This window comes from Calliphora vicina, chromosome 4 (assembly GCF_958450345.1).
Source record: "Calliphora vicina chromosome 4, idCalVici1.1, whole genome shotgun sequence".
In the NCBI taxonomy this organism is placed as follows: domain Eukaryota; kingdom Metazoa; phylum Arthropoda; class Insecta; order Diptera; family Calliphoridae; genus Calliphora; species Calliphora vicina.
The window spans coordinates 9,100,810-9,124,823 of record NC_088783.1 but is presented as its reverse complement, the minus strand read 5'-3'; the positions used below and the strand labels follow the sequence as shown (position 1 = coordinate 9,124,823).

Here is a 24,014-nt window from a genome sequence, read left to right as displayed (position 1 = left end):
TAGAACCTTTTGCTCATACGAAATACAGAGAATTACCATGAATATTTGACTTTGGTGTCGCTTCGCCTGGTTGGCCGAGCTTCAGATACAATCTCTTACGCTTCGGGTTATTCTAATGGATCCATTTTTAACCGCAAGTAATGATTCGGTGCAAAATTGATTTTATTTATAAAGTTCAAGCAACATTTCGGACATGGAAAATCGTCTTTCAATAAAAAAAAAAAAATAATAATAAAAAAACTCCCAATGATTTTGCAAGCTCTTGTTGTCTTACAACAATATGCATGGAGTAATGCCTCCAATTCTTGGTCTTACAACTTTTTTGGCTGGCCTGTACAGTGGGCAGAATTGAAATTTTTTGGAAATAAATTTGGCATTTCTAAACGGCTTGTCCGATCGGGATAAAGTTCTACGTGGGCGTAGCCAAGGAGTATTCGAGTTTAAGTTATTTAAATGGGCCATACAAATTCTCCAGAGGCAGCGCTATGGGGGCTCAAAGTAGGGTACCTTCGACATGTAAAATGTTTAAACACGTGCCATTTTTTTGTTTCCCATCCGATTTCAAAGATTTTTGAAAAGCGCTCGGCTAGGTCTTCAAAAAACATTCTTGCATTCGAGCTATTTATCTCTTCTAATTTTCGAGTTATAGGCATTTAAAAATTTTAATTTTAAAATTTGGCCATAAATTGACCCGCTCCTTTAAAAATATGGGGCGTCATTTCGGACCGAATGGACTCGAATTTTTTCGTTAGTTAGACAACTAAATAAGTAAAAAAAAAAATAAACGATTTTCAATTTAAATATTAAAAAAATAGTAGATTTGTTTGGGTGAAAAGGTGACTTAACTCTTTTTTTTATTAAAAAAATACTTTCTTTAAAAACGTATAACAATTTTATGTTTTTTTGTAAGGCATGTTTACGGACAACATTTTGGTATAAAAAACTTGTAAATTTTTTAAAATATGTCGCCCCTACGCCCTTCGGAATTTGACATATTTTTTTTATAAAAAATTCAAATTTGGGCCACATGTTCTATAATCCCAAAGCTGGGATCAGAAAACAAAAAGCAGCTTTGGAAACCTTTGTTGTGTTCCCTATTTATCGCCAAAGTATTTTCCCAGCCCCAAAGGAAATGTGGACCCCATAGGCAAAATTGTAAAATTTTGGGATTTTCGCTCCATTTTTTAGGAATTTCGGGATAGCCATTGACCTTTTGACAAAGTTTTTTTACACCTTGTTATTTAGAATGACAAACATAAAAAACGTTAAAAATTTCATTGAGTTTCGTTAATAAATAAAGATTTTATTACATATTACATGTTCATTGAGTTTCTAAAACTAAAATTTATATCAAAATTTTAATAGGATTGCAAATATTAGGAACAAGTTGATCCAAATTTGTTCCGAGCTATATTGTTTTGTTTAGATAAGTAAATAAAATAATAAACTAAGTGAGAATAAATGACAGATATATACCCTTCAAAATAACGTATAATTTATTAAAAAGAAAAAACGCGTTCAAAAGATACGCCATCTATTGTAAATTAAGCATTTTTAAGTCATATTCCACTTGTTTGATAAAAAGCATGACACAACAGTATAAGGTACACTCAGTAGAAAATAAATTCTCAATTATACAATTCTTGTAATGTCAAACAAAAGAAAATATAAAAAAAATTTGAAAAAAAAAATCAAAAGCAAAGTTTGACGTTATAGAGCTAAATATTGAAAACTCTCTCTAGTGATTCTACCTTCTACAATTTTTGTATCATGATAAAAATAACTCTTTCATTTTATTAAAAACGCATCAAACAAAATATGGTTTTCTTAATATTTTAATACAATTTCATTAGTATAATTTAAGACTTGATACATATAATAAGCTTTAAACAAATTTAATACATACTTTCATACCAAAATACAATGATTTCATTTGCAATCTATGAACCATGAATTCCCTTAATAAATTAATTATTGTAGTTCGCTTTAAAAAGCAATAGCAAATTAATGCAAATACATTTTCATTCTAATTATGCGAAGCGCATAAAGTTCATAATAAAAGATCAATATTAATTTCCGTTAACAAAGAGCTAAAAATTAAAACCAATTTCCATTCATGTTGAACCAAAAAACGCCAATAGAAAGAGAAAACAAGCAAAAAAAAAAAATAAACACGAAATTGAAAATGAATATTGATGATAAAAAGGTTGGAAATTGAAATTAAAACTGGAAAATTGTTAAAAATATGTGTGATGTATGCATGTGGTTTAAAGCCAAAAACTATGTACGAATTTTGCATTACCTACAGTTTTAAAGGTGTAAAAAATCAAATGCTAATGATTCGAGAAAAATCTGATATCCTGATATTACAATTATTTTTTATTTCATTTCATATAAATATAAATCTACACAAATTAATTGTTAAATTTTGTTAACAATTACTGCCATTACATACTAGGAATTCTAACTTTAAAGTGTACCTTTTCTGACTAACACTATTTTTGTGCAGTTTTTTTTTTATAAATTTTAATTTAATTTAAAACATATCTAAAGCAAACAGATTGTGTGTGTTTCAGCTATTTTCGCCATAAACTAGTTTTCACACAAACCATATGCAATTTTATCTTCCATAAAGAATCTAAATATTAAATATTTCAAACAACTTTCATAATTTGCTTAATTGACACAATAAAATTTTACGTAGCATAGCAAAAGGCTGACAATTAAACCATTTTTTATAGCATTTTTGGAGGAAACTGGCAGTTTAGTTTAATTTTTTTTTAAATATGTAAAGGGGAGACAGGCAATAAATAGTAAAATGTTGTAATGTTTTTATAGAATAGGGAAATTGTTGGAAAATTTGATTATAAAAATTTGATTTTATATAAAATCAATGAATATATGTATGTATGTATGTTAATTAAGTTATAAAGCATTTGAGGTGAAACTAAAATAAATTAAATAAATACACCAGCAACAAGAATAAATTGTAAGTATAAGCAAATAATATGTAGTATTCGGAATAGCTGCAAAATGGCATCTGGCCAGTTAATTTATAATACAAGGATGGTCTGCCTTCATTATTCCATTTGATTGAAATGTAAATTATATTAAACTAGTTGACTGCCCCGGCTTCGCCCGGTAGCAAATACTAATGTTAGTTCTTCTAGTTTCTCCAACCCACATACACCTGCCGGTTCTTATTTATTTGTAAATAAAATATATAAATTTGTACTGCATACTTTAGGGAGCTTTTTTTATTACAGTTGACTGGACTAAAAAAAAAAATCTGAGTTTTACTCGGAATTTTTGAATTATTTTTCTTTACAAACCATCTCCTGAAAATTTCGAATCTAATAAAAAAAAAATCAGCCAAATCGCTCCAGCCGTTCTCACATGATGCCATGCTATGTAGGTTTCTACTTCTACATAGTTAAACCAACAAAAAATTAAGGTAATCGTGTGTTTTGTTTAGCTTATATCTCAGCCGACAACAAAGTTTTTATACCCTACACCACCATAGTGGGGAGGGTATTATGCGTTTGTGCAGATGTTTGTAACGCCCAAAAATATTAGTCTAACACCCACCTTAAAGTATACCGATCGACTTAGAATCACTCTCTGAGTCGATTAAACGATGTCCGTCCGTCCGTCCGTCTGGTTGGCTGGCTGTCCATGTAAACCTTGTGCGCAGAGTACAGGTCGCAATTTTGCAGATATTTCGATCAAATTTGGTACATATTATTTATTCGGCACAAGGACTAAGCCTATTGAAACTGAATGAAATCGGTCCATTATTTCACCTAGCCCCCATACAAATGTCCTCTCGAAATTGTACTTTATCGGTCATATATGTTTAATTTATTTATGTATCTCCACAAATTCCGTTACAAATAAGTTTTATGTATACAAAATTCATGTCACCAAATTTTGTAACGATCGGTCCATAATTACTCATAGCTCCCATATAGGCCCGCTTCCGAAAATCACTTTAACGTGCATAAATCGCTTAAAAATGTTGGTATACACACAAAATTCAACATAGTTAACTTTAATATATACATAAATCACACGACCTAATTTCATGGTGATCGGTCCATAATTGGTCATAGCCCCCATATAAGGCCCACTTCCGAAAATCACTCAAAAATATAAATTATTGAAATTTTAAAAGAAAAATGTTTTTGCTCTTTTACTTAGTGTAGGGTATTATATGGTCGGGCTTTACCGACCATACTTTCTTACTTGTTTCATATAATAGATGTTTACAAAAAAGCCCAATAAGTCGATCGTATGTAAACTTTTGTACCACATTTTAAATGAAAACGACCCAGCATTTATTGCCATCATCGCTAGTTTTCCAAAATTTCGTCTGGATATTTTTTTATTCTCGGAAGAGTTTTCGGCAATTGTGGACAAAAAGAGAGATGACAGGCAAAACTTCCCAACTTCATCCTAAATACTTTTTAACAGGCATTGAAACAAGTGGACGAACGTTGTTATGATGGAATATTGCGGATTCAAACGTATCAGCTGCGTTCGGCAAAGGGTCCCTGTGGCTTCACACACGATATATTACGCTTCGGATTATCGTAATGGATCCATTTTTTATCGCAAATAATGATTCGGTACAAATATGATTTTCTTTTATACTGTTCAAGCATCATTTCGGACATGCAAAATCGTCTTTCAATTCGTATGGTACTCAATTTCCCTGGTTTTGGATGAATCCTGCTGCTTGCATAATTGAAATTGAAATTGTTGCCTGAGTAGCTTGCAATGACTTTGCAAGCTCTTGTTGAGTTTGACAACAATCTACATAGAGTAATGCCTCCAATACTTGTTCTCCAAAGATGGCCTGGGCGATCTTTGTCTTCAGTGTCAAAATTACCACTTCTGAACAGAAATAAGCTTTGGTGAGCAATCCTTAACATTATAAAATGCTAGCAATTAAATCAGAAATTTTCTAATAAAACTTATTTAATATATGTAATTCTGAAAGCTAATTACATTAAATACTGTTTAAATAGACAATTTTACTAATTTAATTTCAAATGTCCAAATAAAATTAAATCCCTGGAAATTTGAATGTTATTCCATTTAAAATTTTGTAGGAAAAATAAAAGAATAAATCCCAAATATTAAAATTGTATTTATGTATTACTTTATCATTCATCATGATGGCGCATATGATTATTATATTTGATTATTACTAATATTATTTTCATTACGTAAATTACAAAACTCTGATTCATCTCCAGAGAGTTATTCACTCGTTAAATAAATTTTGTTTGAATAGGAATTCAAACAAAATCAGCCACAACAACAACAAACTGGAATGCGAGCCCGAAATATACAATTCCATCTGGGAACATGAATGAAATAAAATAAAACAAGAATTCAATATTTTTGGGAAGCAGAATCAAATAATTTTGTTTTTTTTTTGTGGTAAAAATATGTTTGTTTAAAAATACTCATACAGAAAAAATAATAGAAAAAAATACAAACAAAAAACATCCTACTAAAATAAATATCATCAGAAATAGAAACAAGTAAAAATAAAAATAAAACAAAAAAAAAAGAAAATAAACATTTCAAATGACTGGAAATTTTGAAAATTCAACAAAAATATGCTGTTGCAACAATATACAAATCCACATACATATATAAATACATATAGACATATAAATACGAATATCGTATGTAAGTATTTTCGACATGTATTAAAATGGAGCTATATTTGGTTAAAATACAGCAAAAACAAAAAAAAAAAGGCAGACCCAAATCCAAACCCCCAGATAATTTCCCCACCCCAAAAACACAGCACAGCTTATGCGATGGAAAAAAAAGAAATGTAATGAAAAAAAAGAAAAAATTAAACCCTCTACGAAACGAAAAACATGTATCCGGAGGTTTTTGTCCGGGGTTTTTTTAAAAAAAAAAAAAAAACTGAACTGAAAAAAGAAATTTCAACCGCCTAAAGATACACATAGATTTGTATCTGTTGTTATATGCATGATTTTGTGTGGACGTGTGTGAGTTTTGTTGCATACGAGTACGTAGAACGTGTTGTATGTTGTAGAAATGTGAATATATTTCACATTTATTTTCATGTGACACTTACCAACAAGACCAAACAACAATAATAACAAAATAGTATTCACATTTATTTGCATACAAACCAACAGGGTGGACTCACCTTCACAGGGATACAAATTGGAGTTAGCTACAGATCTTAGAATGATTTAAATTTATCGAATATCAACTAAATGCTAAGAAAATTTGTCATATCGAGGGCCTATATTCAAAACCCTCTATCTTGAAAAACACAACTTTTCAGGAGAGCCAAAAAAGCTGTTTTTTCGCGTATTACTTGAGTTATTAAAATTCGGTATTCTACAATATTTTTTTAAAGCAACTACTGAATCTCATATATAATTGGTTTTTAAAATTTTGCATTATTGTGGACTTTATGATAGATAGATGGTATTGCTTTTCAAAAATATTCAATGTGTATGTATGAAAAGATCAGATAGAGGGTTTTGCAAATTAATTATTTTGATTTCATTTATGCAATCTGTCAGTTTTTAACGTGATTTATTTAATATAACTTTATTTATTTAAGATAGCGTCTAATAATACAATTGGGGGATTCAAACGGTCTCATATTAGGTCGTATTGTCATAATGTCGTAAAATATTATTTTAGTTTAAACAAATTCTTGCTGTGCTGCAAACAAAAAAAGTGTTATTTTATGACAAACCAATAAACATAGTTCAAAAAGTCTTATTAGTATATAACTTTTTTGTTTGAAACCCAACAAAAATCTGTATAAACTAAAAAAATATTTTACGACATTATGACAATACGACCTACTAGGAGACCGTTTGAATCCCCCAAATATTAAACAAAAAATTATAAAAAAAATATTTTTATTTTGCTTTTGTAAATTTTTTTGAATTTTGATTGAAGAAATTATTTCAAAAAAATATTTGAAAATCAATTTTTTTGTAAAGAAACAGGGTTTTGCATTCAGAAAAATTATTTGTGTAAGATAGAGAAATAACAAAAATGCAAATATTACAAAAACATCTTTGTTATAAAATTCATACCATACATATATGAGGGCTTTACTGAACATTTTACCATCAAAAAGTCATTTTCGTGAAAATCAAAGTTTTGAATATAGGCCCTCGATATATCAGTTCAATACAAAATATTAAGGTTTGATTTTTTTTTGTCTACACCCTTTTTCAATCCATTTGCTTGTATGTATTTGATATCTGTAAATAATTTTATTCTTTCTGCATTTATATGATGTATCCGATGAGTCTTCGCAAAACGACACCCACAAATTCAAACTTTCAAAAAAAAAATTATTTGGATATTGAAAAGATATTTGTTGTATTTGGATACCAACTAGAGTCATTATACTGAAATTCACTTTTCTTTTAATTTTTTTCTTTCAAACTTTTTGTATTCTTTATGTTTTTGTGAATATTGTTATTAGTTGTCAGTTAAAGTGAGTTTTTAGAGATGTTTTTATCCAATACAATTTTTAATTGATGCAAATGTAAGAAAATCTTCGACGCACATAAAATTTAAATAATAAAAACTAAATTGTCAAAAACAAGTAGGAGAGCTATATTCGGCTGTATCGAATCTTGTATACCACAAAATTAAAAAAAATAAAAATTTTCAAAATTTTTTGGAAAATTTAAAAAAAAATTCAAATTTGCAAATTTTTTTTTTTTAATTTTTTTCCAATTTTTTTTTAATTTGTTTCTAATATTGTTACAGTCAATACAGTTTTCAATTGATGCAAATGTAAGAAAATCTTCGACACACTTATGCCCAGTTTTTGACTTGTTATTTAAATATGTATTTAGTTAATTTTAACTTAAAATTAAGTTGTATTTAAATACAGTTTGAGTTTTTCAGTGCTACATAATTTGTCTTATTTAAATAAGATAAAAGTATGGTAGCACTACTAAATATCAAAAATTTATCGATAGTTTTGCTTAAAACAGCTGTTCAACCAAAACAAAAATTGATACATTTTGCCCAATAAGAAATAAAAGTTTATTAAACAATAAAATTATTGGTAGGAAAATGCACAAAAGAAGCTCCAATTGCCCCGCACCGGAATTGTAGTTTTTGCAAGACGCTTTTTTTAGCAAGACGCTGTTGTTTGTTTTTTTTTTTACTACAATAGAGTGAAAAAAAACCAAACAACAAAAGTCAGCTGTCAAAAACAGCTGACAGTTATGAAACTTAAATAGAATTTAAATGACCAACGTCGGCCATTTAAGTATCATTTAAAAAAGCACTGAGAAACTCATTTTCGCATTTAAATAGAACTTAAATATAATTCATATTTAAATACGAAGTCAAAAACTGGCTCTTAAAGTTTTAATAATAAAAACTAAATTGTTAAACAAGTATGAGAGCTATATTCGGCTGTACCGAATCTTATATACCTGCACCTGCACATTTTTTTTTCAAAATTGTTTTTGAAAATTTAAATTTTTTTTTCAAAATTATTTTTTTTTAATTTTTTTCCAATTTTTTTTAATTTGTTTTTAATTTTATTATTGAAGAAAAATTTATGACAAAAACATTTTTTTGGTAAAAAAAATTCGAGTTAAAAAATAGTTTTCCCGATTTTGAAAAATTGTAGGTCCTACTTACTATAGGCTTATATACATCGTTGCAATGGACTTTGAAATATCTATCATTAGATATCCATATTTTCTATATTAATGACTTAATAATCCAGAACAATCACGAGTTTTTGGAATAATGAACTGGTTGGGTCTATTTGGTTTAAATATTTTTTGTTGTATGAATCTTCTGCATTTGTTTTGGAGTTTTAAGCTTCTTTTAGAGAAAGTCAAGTTTAAAAACATCACTTAAAACTAAGAACAATAATTCCCGGTAATTCTCGAACAATTTACCGGGATACGATCTCTTACGCTTCGGGTTATCGTAATGGATCAATTATTCATCGGAAGTAATGATTCGGTGCAAAATTTATTATACCCTACACCACCATAGTGGGGAGGGTATTATGCGTTTGTGCAGATGTGTGTAACGCCCAAAAATATTAGTCTAACACCCTTAATCACTTTCTGAGTCGATTAAAAGATGTCCGTCCGTCCGTCTGGTTAGCTGGCTGGCTGTCCATGTAAAACTTGTGCGCAGAGTACAGGTCGCAATTTTGAAGACATTTAGATCTAATTTGGTACATATTATTTGTTCGGCCCAAGGACTAAGCCTATTGAAAATGGCTGAAATCGGTCCATTATTTAACCTAGCCCCCATACAAATGTCCTTCCGAAATTGGACTTTATCGGTCATAAATGTTTAATTTATATAGGTATCTACACGAATTGCGCTCCAAATAAAAAATTCATGTCACAAAATTTTGTTACGATCGGACCATAATTAGTCATAGCTCCCATATAGACCCGCTTCCAAAAATCACTTTAAACTTCGCTTTACCACTCGGTTTTTGTTAGCTTAATAATTTTTTTCATTTTGTTTCGATTTAAATAAAATTTAGACTCAATGAACAAATTTTAGAGTTCTATATTATTTAATAAAAACATTTTAAAGTTTTTATAAGGTTTTATCGATTTTTTAAAATTTTGTTCGTCGGATATATGTATAGAAGTGCAGTATCACCCGGGTGGGTATTGGTAAACCACGTACATAAAAAAACTTTGGTAAAGCGAAGGTTAACGTGCTTAAATCACTTAAAAATGTTGGTATATACACAAAATTCAACATAAATAACTTTCATATAGACATAAATCACACGACCTAATTTTATGGTGATCGGTCCATAATTGGTCATAGCTCCCATATAAGGCCCACTTCCGAAAATCACTCAAAAATATAAATTATTGAAATTTTAAAAGAAAAATGTTTTTGCTCTTTTACTTAGTGTAGGGTATTATATGGTCGTGCTTGACCGATCATACTTTCTTACTTGTTTTTTTTATAACTTTCAATCTGCATTCCAGACATACGAAATCGTATTTAAAAGTCTCTCAGCTTCAATTCGTATGGTACCAAATTACCCTGCAATTGATTGAATCCTGCTGCTCGCAAACGTTTTGAAATTGCTGCTTGAGTAACTGCTAATGATTTTGCAAACTCTTGTTGAGTTTTACAACAACCTTCATGGAGTAATGCCTCCAATTTCCTTGTCTTAAAACTTTTTTGGTTGGCCTGGGCGATCTTTGTTTTCCGTGCCCTCTCTCGCACACTGAAACCGATGGAACACATTCACCATAAGCTTTGGTGAGCAATCAGTGTGCTTTAGCGGTACTTTTTTTCATATTACAGAAGTAAAGCAAAACTTCCTGCATATGATGCTTTGTTGGCAGAAACCTAATTCATGAGAATGTATTGCATGTATTTTGTGTGTGAAAAGAGAGTAATATTTTACTCTCTCCTTCCGTTCTATGCGTTTATTCTATGCTCTGTACCATCAATTTCAATGGTAAAATTTCGAAATTCTGGAGAACTTTACATTTATGGAAATCACTTTTCTTTTATTTTGAAATTTTTCATTCCGTCTATTTAATTTAAATCTGGCTTAAATTTCTGGACACCCTATAGATGGAAATTGAATTTTTGATGATTTTATATTGTAAATTTATAAAGTAATTATTAATTATTTGGTTTAGATAAGATAAAAATTCAAATAAAAAACTGGCGAATGAACATAGTATGATAAAAATGGCTTTAAGTCAGTGTTCGGTATAAATAAAACGTACGGATTATAATAAAATGTTATCCTCTATCTGTATTTCTGTAAACAAACAAATAATAATTTTAATTATTATTTGATAATTTGTAAGAACTTCGTTGACATTGGTGATATTTACAGATAAATAAGCGATCATGAATGCCGACTACTGCCACCAATTGCTTCTAACAATAATTTGCATTAAATACCACCAAAGTTTTCTTATAGTACACTATATTTGATTTCAACATAATTTGCAAAAGAATTGCTCATGTAACTTACCTCACATCTGGATGAGCATCTAACATGGCTCTCATTAATGTTGTCCCCGATCTCGGAACACCACCGATAAATATTAATGGCATTTCTCTGTTATATGAATAAACTTTTTGATTGTCTCCTTCAATATATTTCTGTAAATAAAAGATTAGATGTTGTTTTAGTTTTCAATTTTCATCAAGGAAATGTTTATAATAATAAAATATAAAATAAATTGAGCTAATAGAATGGTTATTTAAGAAAGAATAAAAATAAAATACAGAACAAATGACAAAATAAGATAAATTTTTTAGCAGTAGCAAATGGATACACACAGTTAAAATAGTAGTGAGAGTGTCATCAGCTGCAAAATGAAGTGTTTTCTTTATAAATACAAGAGACTCACTCTTAAAATACAATAATACTCTTTCAATAGGGAATTCAAAAAAAAAAGCACAAGGAACAAAAAAAATACCAAGAGTGACACTTTTCTTATTGGTCTTTAGTGAATTCCCTGGACACACAATGAACATAATTCAAATAGAAAAGTAGTTGGTTGTTCAAAGAAAGCAAAAGCAACAAAAAAAAAACTAAATAGGGAATTTATATTTTAAAAGTGCTGGTGTTATTTTTAAGTTATACTAAAGGTAAAAATACAACAGCAACACCAACACCAACTACTACACAAATAATTCCCAATTTAAGCAAGATAACAGCAAGAATAAACAATCTGATTTAGCACAAGAGTTAAAACGAATCTGCTATCACTCCAACTATGTACTTGCTTCATTCATCTACTCCCAACTCCAACTACCAGTAGCTGAGAAGCATATTAAGTGAAAAAAAATAAGTGAAAAAAAGAAACGTTAACACAAACTAAAGGCAGCTGAATAATAGAAGAGGGAGAAAAAAGTGAAATTGAATTAATGTTTGCTAAAGAGTTATTTTTATCTCAATTCTTTTTTTTTAATTTTCGTTTCTTTTATCCCTTTTTCAGCAAGTTGAATTATTAAAAAAACTACTGTGGACCTTTAGTCCACAAAAAAAAATGGAAAAACAGCAAACACTCAATCACACACTTGCAAAACGCACATACACAACACATACATACATACTTCCACCGGAACTTAAACTCTTGAAAGTATTAAGGTGCTCACAATAAACTAACTAACAAAAAAAAAAACATAAAACAAACCTAAAAAGAAGAAATAAGACAAATACTACAACAAAAACAAAAAAGAAAGGAAAAAGTATTACTAAACTAGGGAAAAAGCTTCTCAAGTGTGCTGTAGTGTGCAACAAATTGAATCTCAGTGCTGCCATCAAAACATTACAGGAATCTTTTATTTTATTTTCGGTTCAGGGTTTTACCTCTTTCACAGTGTAAGTGTTGTTAGGAATGTGAATGAATGTGTTCGTAAAGACAATTTATATTTAGCATCAACTAAATCCTTGTAGGTACATTAGCAGTGCTTCACAATAATACACAATTACCTCTTAATCATTTCTTCTGCCATGAATATAATCGGTCAAAATATGTCAGAACAATATGCCGTATTTAATGTGTGTGAAGTTAAATTTTGAAATGTATAACCCTAGACACAAACAAGTTGAGTTAACAGAGTTCTGTTTAAAAGTTTACATAGCACTGTTAAACATTGGAAATCAAGGAAAGTGTATTCGAAATGAAATTATAACCGCACGGTTGGACCAATTGGACCACTAATGATGGAAACGAGAACTAATCTCCAGCATTTTCCAAAAACTAAGTGAATCATAAATGAGGAGCTGCCGAAAAAAGGTACTTTTTTGAAGATTTAAAAATTTTGGAAATTGATTTTTTCTAGAAGATTTCAACCCTAATATTATAATGTGTGTGAAGATAAATTCGTATTTAACTAGCACAGACAAAAACCAAATTGTTTAACAAATTTATTTCAGAATTATTTTTTGTATTAAAATTCAAGTATCAAGACTGTTAAGTGATTAACAGTGATCTATTGACTGTAAAATGAGCAATGTTAAAAAATTTGGCTTTTGTCTGTGTTATAATATTATAAAAATAACAAAAAATCAATTTGTAAAAGTACCTTTTGTTCTGCGGCTCCTCAAATGTCAAATATATTTTTGTATTTTTTCGGAATTTTTAAAATTTACTTGTAATTGGTGGATGAATATAAATTCCTGGAAAACGGAAGATTGGAAATGGAACTTGCTGGAATTTGTGCAAGTTTTAATAGAGCAATTTAAATTTTTTTGGAGGATGAATCTAAATTTCTTGGAAAAGGGTGAAGATGGCCGGATGAATCTTGCTGGAATATTAAAATAGGGTGTTGGTGTATTATGATCCGTGTTCATAACCTTTAACAGTTCCATCCGCCCATCTTCTTTCATCCTCCCAAGAAATCCAAATTTGGAATTTCGGAAAAGTTGCAAAATTCGTATCAAAACTATCACGTTAGGTTTAAAGATTACTGCAGAAGCTGTCGAAACGAAGAAGAGGAGTAGACTGTGTTCCACCTATTCTGCTAATGCCCGGCTCTGACAAAATTGAGGGAACGTATTCTGTTTAACCTCTCGTGTTTAGATGAGTTATCAAATATGAATCTGAGAAACATCAATTCTTTCATCGGATAATCTGGTTGATTATCTACATTTTGGTCCTTAACTCATAAAGTAAAAAATTTTCCAATCGTAAGTTGACAATTTATAAACTTCCCTTTAAAAAAATTTTTACAACTAAAGGGTGTTGAAATTGTAAAAAATAACACAACAAAGTTAATTTGAATCAAACTATTTTTCACTAGAATGAACGCATTAAGATTTGGAAATGATTTCGGGCATATGACCCCTGCGACTGATGAGGAAGCACATTCTGGACGTACTAGTTTGGGCCACTTTTTGAGCATTGCTGGCCATATGTGACGAATAACACTAACTATGTTGGCCTCCATGGCGCCAATTGTTGCAGGTTTATCAGCATAAACCAGTGAATTAACGTGGCCCCACAGGAAATAAACGAGAAGTGTCAAATCGCACGACCTTGGAGGCCAAATTTTGATTAGCGCTATCCTGTTGAAACCACATTTCACTCGATTTAAGGTCATCTATATTTTCAAACAAAAAAATCATTGACCGTAATGCCAGTTCCAGCTTCAGTCCATTTTCCTCGATGTAATGGAATCTGTAAGGTCTGTTGTGGATTGGTCTCGCTCCATATGCAACAATTTTGTTTCCAACTGCTCTAGAGCCCAATTGGCGAAAGAACGACGCATATGATGGTCTCGTGGCTTTAATTCCTGAATACATTTTTATCTTCTTCAGCGGCGATATTCTCTTCATTAAGCACACTCCTACGACATGTTGGCGATATTGTATCATTTAGAGCATTGGTAGGCAAATTTGTGTGCTATTTTGGGTAAAAAATAAAATATCCACAACAACATCAAGAAACTGAATGAATTGTGTGTATTTTTACGCTCTATTACGCTCTTTTGTTCACATTCGGGTTGTTTGACGAAAATCATCGTAACCTGAACAATATGAACGCCTACCATGGATTTAGAGAGTATGTGGTATGAAGTCTATCCACAGTTCAACGGTTGGCTTGCTTAGATGGTCGTCTATATGTTTGGGTAATTTGGTAGCGTTGATCAAGCGTCAATCTATTCATGATGTTTGCTAGAGTATACTAATGACAGTTCGTTTGACTGTTTATCCTTTAGTAAGTTCCATAGGGCTTAAAAACAAACTCTTGAGAACCTTTCGCTACACCAGAGTAACATATTGTAGGTCTGTGAGCGGAGCTTCCTGATCTTTTATCACTCGTAGCCTGATGTACTATATGGACATAAATTGGGAACAACACGATCTATGCGGGATCAGTAGGCATTAAACGCACACTCTTGTTTTCTCTTCTCCAATCGAATGCATCCTGCACATACCTTTGCTCTTCTCGTACATACGAAGGTCATTCCTGACATCAGATTTCATATGAATGATTTTGCAGTTTCAATGATTCTTCCGATGACATCCCAGGAGAAACTGCTTTGTCAACAATGTCCATGACTGGAAGAGAAAACTTTCGTTGCTTTGTCTTGATGGCGTTCAGAGATAATTTCCAGCATTTTGGCATTGTTTGAAGACACTGGGCGAGTCCATAGGAGAATTCCGTTTGCAAATGAGACAATTCTCACAGGGGGAGGAGTTTTTCAATGACAGAGACTATGCTATGTCACCCCGAGAATCATCGGAAATGGGTTTCAAAGTGTACCCTGCTTTTGTGATGGTATGGTGGTGAATCGCATGTGATGGGGTAGATGTCATTTCTACGAAAAAGGAGAAAAACATCAGCAATTGTGTACCAATCCGTCCTATTGGAGAAAGTTGTGAATTCACTAAACACTACATTGTTCAACAATTAAGCATGGACCTTATAGCAGAACCCGGCCTCAGCATAATAAAGCAAAAACAACACAAACCTTAAATATAAGTTGCCCAATTTTATTTCAACTGATGGTTGGCATGGTTGCACTACTCGTCGACCATATCCGTGCCCTTATCCAGACAGTGGTCAATTTTCCTATACATGCTGCGATGGACGGTTTGACAACGAAAAATTGACACCATTCCGTTGCCGAATTGACACCATCCGTTGTCGATTTGACAACGTTCGTGTACGATTTAATAACAGACCGTTGTCAATTTGACACCATAAATTGTCGACTTGATACCGTTCGTGTACGATTTGACACCTGACAATTTTTCCTTTCTATTTTTTTGGTAATTAATATAAATAACAAGTTCTTTCTTTTTTACATTTTTTTAATACAATACTTAAATGTAAAATAAATATAAAAACTATAAGGCCCTAATTTTGTAAATCACGTCACCAAAGTGATATTTATATGGGAAGCAAAAACAAAATTTAAAAAATTTTTAAAATTTGTTTTTGTTTTATATACAAAATTTTCAAATTATGAAAGGCAGAATTTGTATAGAAAACAAAAACAAATCTTTAAAATTTTTGAAATTTTGTTTTTGCTTTCCATATAAATATCACTTTGTGACGTGATTTACAAAATTAGGGCCTAAGTTTCCATTTGGAGTTGTATGTCGTCACAGGATTCGGTGGTCTTCTCTTCATGGATCTTCACTGACTTCACTGTCTGGATCTTTATTATTTATTAAAATATTTGAAATTTTTTAATGTAAATAAAATTAAAACACACTTATAAAAAGCAACTCACGTTGAAATGCGTCGCGAATATTTTAACAACATTGCGTTGTCGATCGTACCCTTTGTTTACAAATTGTACGGTGTGACAAAAAAGTGACACCTTATGGTGTCAAAATGACACCAACTGTTGTCGATTTTGCAACGTCGTTTTTCCCTCAGTGTATTAGTATCATACTAGGTGCTTTTTCTGATTCAACAGGGATATGAAAAGTACCAGATAGCAATTGGCTCAGTATATTAGTGCTAGTGACGAATTTGTATCATACTAGGTGCTTTTTCTGATTCAACGGGGATATGAAAAGTACCAGATAGCAATTGGCTCAGTGGGAAACGTGTTGAAGTGATGGCATTCGTGATGTATTTGTTGTTGAAGTTAGAGATCATATATCGGACTGTTTTACCAGGCCATGAAGCGATGATGATACCACGAGCTCTCGAGCAAAGTATTTCATCATTGATCTGTGCAGTCAATTGTGTGTTCCGTGCATGTCTCACAATGGCGGTGATAGACTCATTGTCTATATCCGGTGCTAAGACCAACATGAAGTTAGGAGCACAGTTGTCGTTACGATTTTATCACGAAGAAACAGTGTACCAGAATTTATGAAAGCTTTAGGTATATCACATAATTTATGATACATTAAGACAATTCAACTGCACTATTTCAATGAATCCATTCATTTAAAATCTGTTAAGTGTATGTATAAAGAAAAATCCTCTTTTTCACCCTTTTTTAGTTTAGTGTTTTGTGTTTTTTTTTTGTTTGTCATACATATTTATAACAATATATTTTAACGCTGTTTTTCTAGCTGAGTTTGTTTCTTTGTTTTCTTTTATAGGTTTGTACTTGACTTGATTTGGGCAAAAGTAAAAGGATGGGATTTTAAAGAGTTAAGGAGTGTGCTACATATGTATGAACATACGTATAAGTATGTTGAAATTGTTTTACTTTTTATTTATATTTTGTATTGCTTCTATGCACCTTTACTATGGCACATATTAGTTTTTGGTATTAGATTTGATTGTAAATAAAATGAAAAAAGACCTTTAATATATAGTAGTATTTTGTTTAAAAGGACTCAACAGCAACATCATATGTAGAAAACTATAAAAAGGCAACAACATCAGATATTACAACGACAACAAAGTAAAAGTAATACAATACATATACACACAGATATACACATACACATACATACACATAATGATGAAAATCACAGAGCATATTGAGGTCACACTTTGTACGAAAAAGCCATGAAACGTAACCTTAGTTGATCTCCTAACTTGACGTCTATTAAACGCATACTCATGTTAAAAGGATTTTTCTTTTTTTAAAATTCTTTTATTTGTATTTTTGCTTTAAATTTCTTTTTTTGTGTGTCAAATTGAGGGTATAACAACCACATCAACAATAATAATAATAAAAATGGAAGTGGAAGTGGAAGAAGTAGCTGCAACATGTAATATACATACATATATACTTACATACATATATGTATACATTTGGTATGAGTATGTGCATTTTAGTGCAGTTGAAAGTCAAACAATAAATGTTAAGGGAAATGCACTTACATAGTATAACTATAAAAAATACTTTACCCACAAAAATTCCCAAATGGAAAAACTTAAAGTATCAAAAAAAATATATATATTGTTAAGTAGAAAAAGAAAGCAAATAAAAAAACTTGTAATAATAGCAAATGTTATTTTAGTAAGTTATCTCTAACCTTACTTTAAAGTTAGGCTTGTTAAGAAATATTCATTTCAAATTCAGTAAAAATGTCACTTTCAATCACAATCAGCAAAAAATTATTTACAAAGATGCAAAAAATCAGTGTTTAAAAAACTAGACTACAAGTAGCAGTAGCAACGAAAAAACCCAAGTAGTTTAGTTAAAAAATTAATAAAAACTCGGTGTCAATAATTACTACTACTACTGTTACCTTCACATTTTGGTAGCAGTAGTTGTAGTAGTACTAATAAAAGAAAAATTTAAAAGTAGCAGAGTAATTTATTTTCTATTGCTACCTTAAAAATGAAAAAGTTTTGATGTAGCAGTTATTAGTTTTTTATTAATTCTGCTACTTTTAAAATTTGGTAGTAATAGAAGTAGCAGTTGAGGTAGTGGAAGAAGTAGCAGTTAAGTAGCAGCTAAGTAGCAGTTGAGGTAGCAATAAAATAAGTCAAAAATAAAAATCTTCAGCCAAAAAAGTATATTATGTGTTGTTGTTGTGAATGTATATTTGTGTAAGTTGGTCGTGTTGTAAACAAAAGTTCGGCTTTTTTGTTATACACACAGAAAACACGATCTTTCTGTTAGCAACACGAACATCTGAGACGAATAAAAACGAATAATTCATTCAAACTCTCTCAAAACAAAAACAACACACAGTGTTTAATTCTGTCAATTTTGGTGTTATGACTGAAGATTTTCTTTTTTGACTACTTTTATTGCTACCTTAACTGCTGCATCAACTGCTACTTTACTGCTACCTTAAAAATTAAAACACGATATAGAGCAGTAGCAATGATTTGTATTTTTATGCTACTACTCCATTTACAATTCATGTTTTATTACTACTGCTCTGTTAAGAGTTTTATATTTCGAAGGTAGCAGTAGTTTTAAAAAAACAAGAAAGCGAAAAAAGACAAATGCTACTGCTACCGCTACATACACTTTTTTGTAGCAGTAGTAGTAGCAACAGTTAAAAATTTGTTAGTTATCGTAGCTTTTTAAACACTGCAAAAAATAAGTTCAATTGCTAATTCGGAAATAGTGAAACATAGTATTGGACGTATGACTTAAAAATGCGAGAATTTTTCAAAGTTTTAGGTTTTAATTTGACACATTTGTACAATATAAATCAGGATGCTAAGTAAGGTGAAATCAACAACACAGCTGATTTATTTTGAAAACATTTTTTAAATCAAAAAACATGAAAATGTGAATAAAAAGACTTCATATAATGAAATTTGGATAAAGCACTATTAAACCGTTGTTCTTTTTCAAATATAATTTAAATTAAAAGATAAAAAATAATCAGGTGAGTATCAAAAAATTTAACTTAAAAAATAAACATCCCATTAAAAAATCTAAAAGATGCCAAAATAAAATTTGTTTATTTTTTATTTGACAAATTCAATTTTGACAAAACCTATGCACTTGCCAGCAAGAAATATTGTGTTTGTTGTCGAAACGCTCTCACCTTACTTACTACATCATGATATAAATTTATTCAAAGTATTGGCCATTGCACAGTGGGACAGAATCAAAAATTTTTGGAAATATAGCTGGCATTTCTAAACGGCATGTAAAATTTTTAAACACCAGCCAACCAGCCAGACGGACGGACATCGTTTAATCAACTCAGGAAGTGATTCTAAGTCGATTGGTATACTTTAAGGTGGGGTTAGACCAATATTTTTGGGCGTTACAAACATCTGCACAAACGCATTATACCCTCCCCACTATGGTGGTGTAGGGTATAAAAATTAGTTCAATAAATATGAAATAAAATCTTAATTTATTAACAAAACTTTCAATATGTTTTAAATTTGTCATTTTAAATGTCAAAAAAAAAACTCGCCAAAAGCTCAAAGGGAATCCCGCCATTCCGCAAACTGGAGCGAAAATTCCAAAAAAAAATTTTTTTACAATTTTACCAATTGGGTCTGCATTTCCTTTCGGGGATGAGAAAAATACTTTGGAAATAAATAGGGAACATATTAAGGGTTCCAAAGCTGCTTTTCGTTTTCTGATCCCAGCTTTGGGATTTTAGAACATTTCGCACAAAGTTAAAATTTTGATAAAAAAAATAGGTCAAACTCCGAATGGTGCAGGGACGACATATTCCAAAAATAGGACATATTTTTTTATACCCAAATGATAGATACCTTACAGAAAAACATAAAATTGTTATATGTTCTTAAAGAAAGTTTTTTTTTAAGAAGAAATGAATTAAATCACTTTTAGCCAAAAAAATACTATTTTTTGAATTTTCAAATCGTTTATTTTTTGATCTATAATATCTATATTGCTCTGAAATCTTTTATATATTATTGGTAATCTAGTTGTCTAACTAACGAGTCCATTCGGCACAAAACTACGTCCTATATTTTAAAAAAAGCGGACCAAGGTAAGACACAATTTGAAAATTTAAATTTTGACAAGCCTATAACTCGGAAATTATAAGAAATTATATAAAACACGCAAGCATGGTTTTTCTACCTTTCAAAACCTCTTCAAAATATTTTGCTTCTGACCCACTGTGCGTTCGGCCAATGCTCGCTTCAAACGAATCAGTTGTGTTCGGGACAAGTTCCCTGTGATGGCCTGATCCGATTTCTGCAGCACATGATATATAGGACTAGGGTTTTTAATTTCCCGACCTATTTTGATTTGGGAATTATAGCCAAATTTCATATAAAAACTAACCACAATTTTTTCAATCTCTGGCTATTTTTTATCGTGACGATAAACTGACAGTTCTCATACAAAAAAATGTTAATTGGATGTTTATCGTTACGTAAAACGATAACCAGATATTGAGAAAATGGGGGTTAGTGTTATAATTATTAAATTATTAAATAATTATTAAATATCAGAGCTTCGAATTAATTAATAAAATTTGAGCTTAATTCACTAAAATCTTAATGCGTAATTAAAAATGTCAGCCTTTCATTACATAAATCCATTCCTAATATTTAATTTTTTAGATTCATTCCAAATCCTTTGTTTAAACTGAATTAAATTTAAAGTTAAATTATAACAGAATTTATTCAAACTTTGAATGATTAAATTTTTGTTAAATCAAATCATTTAATCATTGAAAAAATTGTCTGAAACCTTTTTGTACTAGATTTTAATTGAAGAAAAATTTAATCATTTAATAAATTTTTGAAGCTATTTTCTTATGTTATTTGAAGAAGAAATTTAAAGAAATTAGAATGATTCAATAAGAAATAAATTCTATAAATAATGAATTCTTTTTTTAAATTTTCATACGAAAAACCCCAAATAAATAATAATAATAAGCGGTTTATTATTGCTAAGATATGAGCAAACAACTGCAAAAAACTTTTCACTGTTTTTAGGTGAAAAAAATAGAGTTCTGACTTGTTTTCTATGTATTTTCGTCAGTTTTTAATTACCGGGATTCCCGAATAAAAATCCCGGGAATCGGGTAGTGAAAACATGGAAACCGGGAAATTTGTACCGGGAATTCCCGGGATAAAAACCCTGTATAGGACCCTTTTGCTCCCAATAAAAACTGTGCCTTAGCGCCATTTGATATTTCATGTCGATTCGACTGGATGGTCGGTCTTCACATACGATCTCTTACGCTTCGGGTTATCGTAATGAATGCATTTTTCATCGGAAGCGTTCAAACACCATTTCGGAAATGCAAAATCGTCTTTCAATGTCTACCGGCTTCAATTCGAAAGTTGTCTCATTTCCCTACTTTTGGATGAATCCCAAACGTTTTGAAATTCTTGCTTGATTTTGTAAGCTCTTGTTGAGTTTTATAACAATCTTCATGGAGTAATGCCGCCAAGCCTTGGTCTTCAAATTGTCTTGGCTGGCTTGGGCGATCTTTGTCTTCCGTGTCAAAATCACCACTTCTGAACTACACAAACCATCTCTCGGTGTGATTGGTGTGCTTCAACGCCACTTTTTTCAAATTAAAGAAGTAAAGCAAAGCTTCCCGCTTTGTTGGCACAAAATTCGAAATTTGTAAAGAAAAAAAAAACGCATATCTTGTAAGTCCCGCATTTTTTATACACCAAATAACAGTATTCCGGGGGTATAGGTAAAATCATTGACCGATGTTGTCCATTTTTCATGCTCATTAAATCCCTCTTCATTTCCCAACTCAAAAAAAGTGTTTTTGCTCATAAATTCAAACCAATATACACATCTGCTCAAAATAATAGATACACCAAAATTTATTTTTTAAAAACGAAAAAAAATAATGGTATATTGTAAAATTATAAAAAAAATTCAGTCGATTTTTATTTATAGTTAAAAGGAGAGTAAAAAACAAAAACAAAATATTTCATAATTAATAATAAATATTATAAAGTAAATTAAATTTATTAAATTTCGAAAAATTTGGTGCTCATAATAATAGATACATTTTTAAAAATTCTTATTAAACAAAAGCTAATAAATTTTATCTTAAAAAAATTAGTTTATTATTAAAGTAAAGCTAGTATCCAGTATATCCACCTTTGTTTTGTAAAACTTTCTCCACTCTTCTGGGCATACTGGATATCAAGTTCTGACACTTCTCCAATGGAATCTCGTACCATATTTTTGCGTTTTCTCCCATAAATCGTCTTTATTTTTGAAAACTTCCTTCGAAAGCCTTATCTTTAATTCACTCCACAAGTTTTCTATTGGGTTTAAATCAGGGGATTGGCTGGGCCAGCTTAAAACAGGTACGTTGTTCTCCAAGAACCAGTTTTTAACTAATCTTGAACTATGTTTTGGGTCGTTGTCCTGCTGGAATGTCCATATTAATGGCATATTTTCCGATGCATATGGAAGCATTACGTTTTCCAATATGTCTCTATACCCACTAGCATTCATGGTATCTTCTATTCGGAATATCGGACCAACACCATTCCATGAAAAGCAACCCCAAACCATTATGTTTCCCCCGCCATGTTTTACCGTCTTTTTTGTAAATTTAACGTGGAATTCTTTTCCTTTTGGTCGGCGTACATTTCTTTGGCAGTCGTTTCCAAACAAATTTATTTTTGTTTCGTCGCTCCATAAAATATTTCTCCATTTTTTTTCGCCTTCACACCCGGACCATTGTAAGTGCTCTTTAGCAAATTCTAATCTTGTCTTGATATTTTTTTGGCGCATTAGTGGCACTTTTCTGGCAATTCTTCCCGGCAATTTAGCTTGTAAAAGACGACGACGAACTGTTTGTGGACTGATTTCGTTACATAGCTCCGCAGAAATAGCTTTCGATGATATGAAAGGGTCTTTTTTAACCATAAGGACGATCCGCCTATCTGTTTCTGGACTGGTTTTCTTTGGTCTACCGCGAGTTTCTCTTTTTTGTTTTTTAGATAAAGCATTTTGGACAAAATGTAAAGATCTTCCTATGCTCTTTGCTATTTCCCGTAATGATTTTCCTTGATTTCTCATCGTTTGAACAATTTTTTTCTCATCTTCGGTACAATGATGATTTCGTCCCATTTTCTTCAAAAGAGTCCTATTTTTTATAAAATTGTTGCTAAAATTTAAATTATACTTACTGTTTCACGTAAATAGGAACAAAAAATTGCACAAAAAAAAAATTGTATATAAACAAATTACAAATTACTGATGTGTATCTATTTTTATGAGCAAATAATTTTTTGTAATTCAAATAAATTCGTTTTTAAAAATCAACATGAAAGCAAATAGTTGCCAGATTTTTGACTGACATGACATTGCCAGATAGAAATTTTAATAATATGATGTATTCTTAACGCTTGCGAGGAAATTTTCAATGTTACCGCCATTTAAATTTTTTCCAATTAGGTGTATCTATTATTTTGAGCAGATGTGTATGTATTTATACCCTACACCACCATAGTGGAGAGGGTATTATGCGTTTGTGCAGATGTTTGTAACGCCCAAAAATATTAGTCTAACACCCACCTATCGACTTAAAATCACTTTCTGAGTCGATTAAACGATGTCCGTCCGTTTCGTTGGCTGGCTTGCTGTCCATGTAAACTTTGTGCGCAGAGTACAGG

General features: G+C 30.8%; 1 protein-coding gene across 3 annotated transcripts in view; it reads right to left on the bottom strand.

Moving 5' to 3' along the window:
• The window catches only part of Tpst (tyrosylprotein sulfotransferase), a 238,895-nt gene that overhangs the window by 213,227 nt on the left and 1,654 nt on the right, over positions 1-24,014 (bottom strand). For all 3 annotated transcript variants that reach the window (XM_065508689.1, XM_065508688.1, XM_065508687.1), the window contains exon 2: positions 11,042-11,172. In XM_065508689.1, coding sequence (XP_065364761.1) covers positions 11,042-11,172 — 131 coding nt within the window. The remainder of the gene's footprint in view (positions 1-11,041; positions 11,173-24,014) is intronic.